Raw genomic sequence first — 11,241 nt, forward strand, 5'->3', positions numbered from 1 at the left:
GCGGCAAGCCCCGCGGCCCCCCTCCCCTGGCCGGCAATCCAAAGTGCTGCCGAAGACTGGGAGTACTGCCCGGTGAGTACAAGTCCCAGGAATCGGGCCCCGCACTTGCTAAAGTCAGCCCTGTCTCTTCTGGAGGGGCACCAGACAGCTCCGGGCAACCTTAAATCCGGCGTTCACAAAGTTTTTTGTACATGAATTTCCTAGTTTTTGCACAGAGCGATGGTGGCTGGAGGAGTTAGGAGCCGTATAGGCAGTTCTGGGTCTCACACAAGTTTGCAATCGGAGGCACAGAGAAGTGCAATGACTTAGCCAAGGTCACCCAGTAGGCCCGTAGCAGAGCCAGGAATGGTCCCCATCCAGTGCTCTCTCCACATAAGTTCTGGGTGATTCTGAAGTGCAACTCCCTTCTCCTGTACTTTTTGTTACAGTGGAATGGGAACGGTTATGCTTTCAAATGTCTCTCTCCTTCTCCTTCTCCTCTTGCCACCATTTCCAGCTCCATCTCCCCTTCTTTCAAGTGTTTGTTATGGGCAGTTGGCAACAGAGCCAGTGAAATATGCCAGGAATAATCTGATGGGGAAGGAATAATGTGGCACCCCCGCTAGTTTCCACTGTTAGAATTATAGTGCAAACACAGAACAGTGACTCCCCTGCAGTTCTAGACCAAAATATTTTTCACCTAGTATCAGCAGGGAAAGATGAAGAGCTTGTTTTTGGCCATGTTGAGTTTCAGTAGACAGCTGATAGACATCTGCCGGAGGTATTGGAATGACTGGGCTAAGATTTAGTTTGATTGGAGGGAGACAGATCCAGAGCAGAAAGGTAAAGAGGGCTGAGGGATTCTGTATTTTCAGATCTTAATGCACAATCTGAATTGTATTGGTAAGGAACCCACCCTCCCCCTTCGATCACAGCTTGCTTTCAAAGGAAATAAAGTCACTATTGTTTAAAAATCATTTATTCTTTATTAATTGATTATAAAAAGAGGGAGAGCACCCGGGTGGGGTTTGGGAGGAGAATCGGCGGGAAGGAAAAGGCCACTAAAAAAAGGTTTAAAAAAATGACAGCCTTTTGCTTGGGCTGTTGACTGCGAGGGTGCACGGAGCCTTCCCTCCTGCGTTCTTACACATCTGGGTGAGGAGGCTATGGAACATGAGTGGGGAGGGGGATTATACAGGGGCTGCAGCGGCACTCTGTTATCCTGCTGCCTTTCCTGAAGCTCCACGAGACGCTGGAGCATGTCTGTTTGCTCATGCAGCAGCCCCAGTGATGCATCCTGCCTCCTCTGATCTTCCTGCCGCCACCTCTCATCTCTAGTGTCTCTGCTGTCCTCACGTTGGTCCCTCATGTCCTCACATTGGTCCCTCCTGTCCTCACATTCACTGGCATCTTTCCTTTACTTTGAAACTGTGTCCTTCCACTCATTCAGATGAGCTCTTTCACTGCGGGTGGATTCCATGATTTCCGTGAACATCTCATCTCGCGTCCTCTTTTTCTGACGCCTTATCTGAGATAGCCTTCGGGACGGAGGAGGGAGGCTTGAAAAATTTGCAGCTGCTGGAGGGAAGGAAAAAAGCAGAGAATTTTTTTAAAAGATACATTTTACAGAACAATGCTTATACTCTTTCACGGTGACCAACACTATTCACATTACATAGCACATGTGATTTCTGTGCAAGGTCGCATTTTGCCTCTTAATATTGAGTGCCTGTGGCTTTGCTGCTAGAGATCACAGACGCAGGTCCGGGCAACAGAATTCGGCTTGCATGTGGCCATGGTAAGCCATTGTCTTTCAGCTTCTGCGCCCTCCTTTCCCACATACTAAGCAGAGCCCGTTGAGTGCTGCGGTTTTCCTGTTAACTTTCAGCAGCAGAAAACAATCTAACCACCCCCCCCCCATCCAATTCTCTGGATGATCGCTTTATCCCTACCCCCACCGCGTGGCTGCTATCAGGGAAGATCCCTGCTAGCCAAACGTGAAAAGCTCAAGGCCAATTCCTCCCCCCACGCTTGGCTAACTGCAGGGAAGGATTTCTTTTCAGCCACAGGCAAACAGCCCAGTAGGAACGGCCACCTCTGTCCCCTTAATTAAATTCCCGTATTTCAACCAGGTTACCATGAGCGATATCACTCTCCTTGAATGCCAGCAAACACCGGGACCATACGCTGCCAGGCTTTGTCATGCAATGATACCAGATTACTTGCTACTAGCATGGCGTGGTCAAGTGTCCTACCATGGAGGACGGAATAAGGCTGCACTGCCCAGAAACCTTCTGCAAAGGCTTTTGGAGTACCTCCAGGAGAGCTTCATGGAGATGTCCCTGGAGGATTTTCGCTCCATCCCCAGACACGTTAACAGACTTTTCCAGTAGGTGTACTGGCCGCAAATGCATCCCAAGTCCTCAGGGCCAAGTAATCATTAAAAAATGCTTGCTTTTAAACCATGTTTTATATTTTAAAAGGTAAACTCACCTGAGGTCCCTTCCATTGGGTCATGGTCTTGGATACTGACTTGGGAGGGTACTTCAGTCAGACTGAGAAAAAGATCCTGGCTGTTGGGGAGAACGGAGTGCTGTGTGCTCTCCACAAGCTCGTCGTCCTCCTCCTCCTCCTCCTTGTCCCCTTCCACAGAATCCTCAGGTGTGGCTGATGAGATTACCCCTGTCTTGGAATCCACGGTCAGAGGTGGGGTAGTGGTGGCGGCCCTCCCCGCCCCCAGAATTGCATGCAGCTCAGTGTAGAAGCGGTATGTCTGCGGCTCTGACTGGGAGCGACCATTTGCCTCCTTTGTTTTCTGATAGGCTTGTCTGATCTCCTTGACTTTCACGTGGCACTGCTCTGAGTCCCCATTGTGGCCTCTCTCCATCATGCCCTTGGAGATATTTTCAAAAGTTTTGGCATTTCGTCTTTTCGAACGAAGTTCTGCTAGCACTGAATCCTCTCCCCATATAGCAATCAGATTCAGTACCTCCTGTATGGTCCATGCTGGTGCTCTTTTTTGATTATCGCCTGCATGGTTATCTGTGCTGATGAGCTATCTGTGGTCACCTGTGCTCTCCACGCTGGTCAAACAGGAAATAAAATTCAAATGTTCGCGGGGCTTTTCCTGTCTACCTGGCCAGTGCATCTGAGTTCAGATTGCTGTCCAGAGCGGTCACAATGGTGCACTGTGGGATAGCTCCCGGAGGCCAATACCATCAAATTGCGGCCACACTAACCCTAATTCGAAATGACAATATCGATTTCGGCACTACTCTGCTCATCGGGGAGGAGTACAGAAATCAATTTTAAGAGCCCTTTATTTCGAAAGAAATGGCTTTGTTGTGTGGACGGGTGCAGGGTTAATTCGATTTAACACTGCTAAATTCGAATTAAACTCATAGTGTAGACCAGGCCAAAGACAAGGATTCTTTTAACAACATAATTCTTTTGGAGTGTTGTAGGTATCTGAAAACTATGATCTTAATGATTTTTTTTTTTTTAAAATGTCCTGTGTTACTAATCAGTAGAAGGTAAATAGTTACAACTGGAAGAATTTTACCATGGGTGCTGCTTTATTTGTTTGGCCTTTCAATTAGAGTTGGATTCCAGACAAGTGATTTCCATTAAGTTTTAGAATTTGTTTGGGGAGAGGTATTGGAAACCATTAATGCCAGATCTTTGCTATCTGGTATAGTTCCCGCTCTTCCGAGTACTCCTATTGACTCAGAAGTAGCAAGCAGTAGGTGTGGTACTAGGTTTTTTGTAGGATGAAGATCTTATTTGCAAGCTCTTTGAAGCAGGGATCTGTCTGCAAACTCCAAAGCCATGTGTCAGTGTGCTCCAGGGCTTCTACGCTGAGTTTTTGAGTTGGTGACACACACACACACAATGTGAGAACAGGAGAACTTTGCCTGTTTCTACAGGGCTCTGTTGCACTTGCACAGCGTTGGGTCCTAAACACTCATTTAAAATACCCACCACCAACCAGTTGATGTTTTACTTCCCTTCCTAAGTTCAGTGTTGTCACTTGTTTGTTTGTGGTTTTGTTTGCTGTCTGTGTTGCTTTATTACTTATTTTTACTATTCTATGTGTGTGAAGTATTCATTAAATTAAGAATTGACATCCCATAGAAATGGTATAAGCTGGAGTGAATACCTTTTACTCTCCTTTCCAGTATCAGAAAATATTGTATTAATATATGCGATGAGAGCATGAGAATTTCTACTTGACTCATAGATTTCTTCAGCAGCTTAAAGCTGAGCTGTGTGCACAGATAATACACATGCAGGAGGGATAGTTTTGTGTGTAGAGTAGGTCTCTCCTGTTAACTCCTGCTCTAGTCCTGGCATGGTTTGCAGGTGTGAAGGGGCTGGACCAGTCCAGACTAAAGCAGCAGTTTAACCCCTTCTGTGCCAGTGTGCAGTTTATGTAGCCCTTCACAGGCGCACAGGGAATGGCCCCCTATCAATCCCATGCCTGATGTGGTGGGGTGACCCACTGGCAGCATTGCCTTTGAGGCTGCTGCTCCCCCTCTCTCTCCTCCCCCTTTACTGCCACCACAATGCCTGTCACCTTCACTTCATGAGGGGTGACCCCCAGAAGGTGTGTTTTGTTATCCCTTTCCCTACCCCCTAGGATCCGTTATACACCCTCTGTCACTCACCTCTGTCTCAGGAGACAAGGCGGGTCATGGGGCGTGGGTGATGCTATGCTGCAGATCCATCATCACTGAAGGAGTGGCAGCCTTGACCCTCCTTGAAGGTTGCCGGGATGCTGACGTGCACTGGCGGAGAACTGGGGCAAGACTGAGTCCAGAGACCATTTGGCCCACGCTGTGTCACTGTAAAGCCTGCTCTGCATTGCTGCCAATTGCTGCTGGTGGCATTGTGCCCGTAAGTCTCTGTAACGCTGTCTTCAGTGACTCTATGGCATGAGCACCAGCCTCAAGCAGACTGGTAAGAAGCAGGGAACAAACCCCGAATTGGTTGTGAGGTCTATATGTAGATTTCACCAACCAAATATCCAGTGTAAACGCTTCAGGCACTGTAACAGCATTAACGTGGAATCACAGACCGTCCCCTTGGGTCATCCCATATATCTCACCACACAGGTGAGCTCACCTTTGTGACAGATTGCCCCTTACTCTGGGGGTTCTCAACCTTTTTCTTTCTGAGGCCCCGCCCCAACATACTATAAAAACTCCACAGCCCACATGGGCCACAATAACTGGTTTTCTGCATACAAAATCCAACGCTGGCATTAGGGGGTAGCAAGCAGGGCAACTGCCTTTGGCCCCATGCCACAGGGGCACCCACAACGCTACATTGCTTAGGCTTTGGCTTCAGCCCTGGGTGGTGGGGCTCAGGGGCCTAGACTTCAGCCCCATGCGCTGGGACTTCAGTTTTCTGCCCTGGGCCTCGGCAAGTCTAATGCTGGACTTGCTTGGCAGCCCCCTGATAACTGCTTGTGGCCCCCCGGGGAGCCCCAGACTCCTGATTGAGAACGACTGCCTTACATCATGAATCACAGCAATGTTCAGGTTACTGCCAGTCCCGAAGGATCAGTCACTTATTAGGTCAATTGAATCTTAGATCTCACAACAAAGACAACACTTGTAGCCAGTCCTGTCGTAACTGTATTAAGATTTAAAAGAAACGAGAGTTGTTTACAAAGTTAAAGCAGGTTAAAGCAGATGCAGATGAGTTACAGTCTTAAATTTCAAAAGGTAATAGAAGCTTCTATAATAAGCAAGCTCTACATATTCTTTAGGACTAATGCATGCTAAGCAGCTGGGGATCTCTTGCTTATGCCTAGAAACCTTTCCCCCCAGAGTCCAAGCAGCATACAGATAATCAATTCCTTCTGTATGGGGTTTTTTATCCCCTTCCTGCCATGTGCTCTGAGCTGGAAACTCAGTTAATGGGAGGTCAAGAGCACAACAGTCTTTTGTCTTCTTTAACATCCCATTATAGTCTATCTGGTGTTGACAGACCTCTCCTGCCAGGCAGGGTGTAATGCATTCTGTTGCCAATCAGCACTTCCCCTAGCTAAAGTCTCTCCCCTGTCTGGTGATTTAAATAGCCACAGAGGCTCACAATGCAACTAGTCAGATATTAACCCAGGCAGCAACTCAATAAAGCATTCAATAAAGTCTAAACACATTCTTGTCATTCTAATACCCGTTTTAACACTATTAACACTGGTGAGTCAGAATGATTCCAGCTATGCATTTGTCCATGTTCAAATAAGACATGGGGGCTTTTACAAGAGCTAACACCTCATCTGCCAGTGTCACAGGCAGGATGGGCAGGGATGGTGTCTCTGGCTTCAGTTTGCCAGAAGTTGGGAATGGGTGACGGGATGGATCACTTGATGATTACCTGTTCTCTTCATTCCCTCTGAAGCACCTGGCATTGGGCACTGAGCTAGATGGACCATTGGTCTGACGCAGTGGGCCATTCTTATGTTCACAGTCTCTATCAGGAGTATCTACTCATCTGTACTCACTGGGGAGCCACAGAAAGAAACAAGGTGTGCTGAGACAAGGAGGCCCAGTCTCATAGCCCCCAGGGTCACGCTTGCCAAAAGCTAAAACTAGGGCACTCCCAGGAGAGACTGTATAAAGGCTGGAGCATCAAACAACTTAGTAAACCTGAGACAGCTGCCTTGGGGACAATGACAGGGAGAATTCCCCAAAGTGACTCCTTTGATTCTGCTCTTCTCTGGCCTTTGGTTCATAGAATTATAGAACTGGAAGAGACCTCAAGAGGTCATCTACTCCTGTCCCCTGCACTCAAGGCAGGACTAAGTATTATCTAGACCATCCCTGAGAAGTGTTTGTCCAACCTACTCTTAAAAATCCCCAATGATGGAGATTCCACAACCTCCCTAGGCAATTTATTCCAGTGCTTAACCACTCTGACAGTTAGCAAGTTTTTCCTAATGTCCGACCTAAACCGCCCTTGCTGCAATTTAAGCCCATTGCTTCTTGTCTTATCCTCAGAGGTTAAAAAGAACATTTTTTCTCCCTCCTCCTTCCAACAACCTTTTATGTACTTGAAAACTGTGATCATGTCCCCTCTCAATCTTCTCTTCTCCAGACTAAACAAACACAATTTTTTCAATCTTCACTCATGGGTCTTGTTTTCTAGACCTTTTATCATTTTTGTTGCTCTTCTCTGGACTTCCTCCAATTTGTCCACATCTTTCCTGAAATGTGGCGCCCAGAACTGGACACACTATTCCAGTTGAAGCCTAATAAGCGTGGTGTAGAGTTGAATAATTACTTCTCATGTCTTGCTTAAAATACTCGTACAAATACATCCCAGAATGATACTTGCTTTTTTTTTTTTTTTTTTTTTTTGCAACAGTGTAATTCTGTTGACTCATATTTAGTTTGTGATCCATTGCGACCCCCAGATACATTTCCACAGTACTCCTTCCTAGGCAGTCGTTTCCCATTTTGTATGTGTACAACTGATTGTTCCTTCCTAAGTGAATTACTTTGGATTTGTCCTTATTGAATTTCATCCTATATACTTCAGACGATTTCTCCAGTTTGTCCACGTCATTTAGAATTTTAATTCTGTCCTCCAAAGCACTTGGAACTCCTCCCAGCTTGGTATCCTCCGCAAAGTTGATAAGTGCTACTGGGAGGGTTTCACCATATCTCAGAGGGTTACACCCTTGTGGGTGGGGGCTAGGCCTGTACTGGAATAAGGTCACTCTGTGCTTCGCTGTGTGGCAGAACCTAGAATGTCCATTAGCAGGGAAAAATCCAGGGGGAATCGGCTTGTGGAATGGACAAAAGCCCCATCTGAATGCTCTCACATTGCCCTTCTCTCCCTGGCAGGCTACAGAATAATGTCCACATTTCGCTCCAGATCATCCCCTCCTCCCAGCGGGAAGGAAATGGCTTCAATGGAGCTGGCTCAGGTAAGGGATTATCAGGGAGCTGGTGATGGGTTCTGCTTGGAGGGAGAGGAGCAGTAAATGTATAGGAGGGTGGGAGCTGCTCAAGGTGGTGGGAGGCAGGAACTATGTAGGGTGGAGAAAGGGAGGGGACAGAATGTGACAAACATGCTGAGACTTGTGTAATCTAGGGTGTAATGGGTTGTCACTCTGGGGTGCAGTCTGAGGGGCTTCTGGGACCCACTGTGCCCTCTAACCCTCAAGCTGGGCTGGCCCTTCTCACACTGCTTTTCTGGAGATTCAGCCAGCCTCTCCAGGTCTTGTTATCACCCAACACGAGAGCAGGTGGTGCCATATACTCAACTAAGCTACCTGAGTGCTTTACCTAAGCCACTCAGGGACAGATAGAAGCCATCAGCCAATTTCCCAGTGATAAGTGATAGCAAATAGATCAAAGCAGATTACTTAGCAAATAACCAAAAACTCAAACTAAGCTATACTAGATCAGAGGTGGGCAAACTATGGCCCACGGTCCACATCCGGCTCGCGGGATTCTCCTGCCCGGCCCCTGAGCTCCTGGCCCGGGAGGCTAGCCCCCAGACCCTTTCCTCCTGTTCCCCCTCCCCCACAGCCTCAGCTCACCCCTCTGCCAGCGCAATGCTCGGGGTGGCGGGGCTGAGAGCTCCTGGGGCAGTGCCGCTACAGAGTCCAGCCTGACCCGGTGCTCTATGCTGCACAGTATGTGGCTGTAGCACCGCTAGCCACCGGTGCTCCAGGCACTGCGGTAAGGAGGCAAGGAGCGGGGGGTTTGGATAGAGGGCAGGAGAGTTCAGGGTGTTGTTCGGGGGCGGGGGTGTGGATAGGGGTCAGGGCGGTCAGAAGGTGGGGAATAGGGAGGGTTGAATGGGGGTAGGTGTCTGGGGGGGCTGTTAGGAAGGAGGGGGGGTTGGCTGGGGTGGCAGGGGCAGTCAGGGGTGGGGGTTCTGGGAACGGTCATGGAACAGGGAGCAGGGGGGTGGATGGGGCAGGGGTCCCAGGGGGACATCGGGGAACAGGGGGTGTTGGATGAGACAGGAGTCCTGGGGATGGGCTGTCAGGGGTGAGAAGTGGGAGGGGGCAGATAGGGAGTGGGGGCTGGGCCACTCCCCCCTCCCCGAACCGGTCCTCCATACAATTTCCAAAACCCGATGCAGTCCTCAGGCCAAAAAGTTTGCCTGCCCCTGTACTAGATGGATAGAATTTGAATTAGCAGTTTCTCACTCTGACTGATGATTGAAGCAGTCCACCAAGTTTCCATACGCAAGCTGGAAATCCTTTTACCCTGGGACCAACACTTCCCCCAGTTCAGTCTTTGTTCCTCAGGTGCTTCCAGGAGTTCTCTTGTGTGGGGAATGAGGCCAAGAGAAGATGTCACACCCCACCTTATGTAGCTTTTCCACATAGCGGGAACCCTTTGTTCCAAACTCAGTTTCCAGTCCAGTTAGTGGAAAAATACAGGTACCAAAATGTCACTTCATTAGTTACCACGACTCCCAATCTTTGTGGCAACTGCAAACTTTATAAGTGATGATCTTGTATTCTCTTCTAGGTCATTGATAAGAATGTTAAATAGCACAGAGCCAAGAACCAATCCTTGTGGGAACCCCCTAGAAAGAAATCCACTCGACCATGGTTCCCCATTTACAATCACAGTTTTTAATCTATTTAATGTATGCCGTGTGTGTTTTGTATCTTTCTAGTCAAAATATTGTGCTGAACCAACTCATATACCTTACAGAAGTCTAGGTATATTACATCAGTACTATTAGCTGCAACCAAACTTTTGATCTCATCCAATAAAGATATCCAGTTAGTTTGATAGGATCTGTTGTGTCTACACTTTTGTTAACGGGTACTAATATTACCCCCCTTTAATTCTTTATTAATGAAGTCCAGTATCGGCTGCTCAATTCTCTTGCCCAGTATCGATTTCTGACTAACACTCTTGTAATTAGCTGCGTCATCTCTTTTATACTTTTTAAATATTGGCATAGCATTAGCTTTATTCCTGTCTTATGGAATTTCCCCAGTGTTCCAAGTCATAATTAAAATCAACATTAACAGTCCACCATGCTCCTCCACCAGGTCTTTCAAAACTCTAGTTATATGGACCCACTGATTTAAACACGTCTAACTTTAATAGCTGCTGTTTAACGTCCTTGTGAGTTACTGTTGGAATGGAAAGACTGTTGGCGTCAACATCTTATGATATGAGTTACATCATCTGTTTTTCTCCAAATCCAGGAGAGAAATATTTATTGAACACTTTACCTCTTCTGCATTATTTTTGATAATTCTACCATTTCCATCTAGTAATTTACCACTACCATTGTTAGGATTCATTTTGTACTTAATATACTTTTTAAAACTTCCTTCTTATTTTCATTGATTTCTGATAGCTTCCCTTACCAATTTTCTACAATTCTGACCTTCTAACTTATATTATTTACTATTGACTTCCCCTTTCTTCCATATATTTTATTTGGAGAGTGTTGGTATTCCTACCAGGGAGCCACCAGCAGGGTCCAGAGACAGCCCCATCTCCTATATGAAGCTCTGGCTATTACGCATGTGATAAATGTGAAGCCCCTGCCTCCATCTGTCAGCTGGGAGAGACAAAGGTTTCTCTTTCTACCCTCTGATGCCTCCTGGCTGCTCTAAACAAGGTGGGGTGGGATTCTGTTAACATGTGCCTCCCGGAGTTTCCATTTACTTGGCGCTGCTGTTCCGTGAATAATGGGGTTGTGAGTGGTGCAGCAAGTACTGAGTGTTGGACTCTTTCTCTTTCAGGGGTTGGTGACTTTCGAGGAGGTGGTTGTGTATTTCACCAAGGGGGAATGGCCTCTGCTGGACCCCACTCAGAGATCCCTCTACAGGGATGTCATGCAGGAGAACTATGAGACGGTGGTCTTGCTGGGTAAGGAGTCCTGTCCCTCGGTTATTAGAAGCTGTGGGGTCTCTAAAGAACTAGAGTAGTAATAACTTTATACCTTTATTCGTCATACAAGTTTTGACAAGTTTCCCTGCCCCCCCTTTTTTGCCTTATCTCCCATACACTAGTATAATTTTTGCCCATGTGCCTTTTTGGTGCCGTCAGTCATTTTAAAATTGCATTTAAGGTATCCTTGTTGGCTACATTAATAACTACATTAATAACTTTAGCTTTCATGCCTTTTCCTCATTTTAAGAGGAAAATATGCTGCCTGTAGAATTCTAAATTAAGTAAATAGGTGTATGATTCATGCATGGCTTGTGTGACAGTAAATTAAATAAATTAATGGAGATGTCCTATCTCCTAGAACTGGAAG

General features: G+C 47.0%; 2 protein-coding genes across 3 annotated transcripts in view; one reads left to right on the forward strand and one right to left on the reverse strand.

Annotated features, from left to right (window-relative positions):
* LOC128823014 (zinc finger protein 436-like) overlaps positions 1–11,241 on the reverse strand; it is a 446,052-nt gene that overhangs the window by 197,706 nt on the left and 237,105 nt on the right. The gene's annotated exons all lie outside the window — the stretch shown is intronic.
* LOC128823367 (zinc finger protein 585B-like) overlaps positions 1–11,241 on the forward strand; it is a 74,276-nt gene that overhangs the window by 2,952 nt on the left and 60,083 nt on the right. The window contains exons 2-3 of the mRNA XM_054005611.1: positions 7,836–7,918; positions 10,724–10,850. Of these exons, the coding sequence (XP_053861586.1) occupies positions 7,847–7,918; positions 10,724–10,850 (199 nt within the window). The 5' untranslated portion in view covers positions 7,836–7,846. The remainder of the gene's footprint in view (positions 1–7,835; positions 7,919–10,723; positions 10,851–11,241) is intronic.

This window comes from Malaclemys terrapin, chromosome 15, assembly GCF_027887155.1.
Source record: "Malaclemys terrapin pileata isolate rMalTer1 chromosome 15, rMalTer1.hap1, whole genome shotgun sequence".
NCBI lineage: Eukaryota > Metazoa > Chordata > Testudines > Emydidae > Malaclemys > Malaclemys terrapin.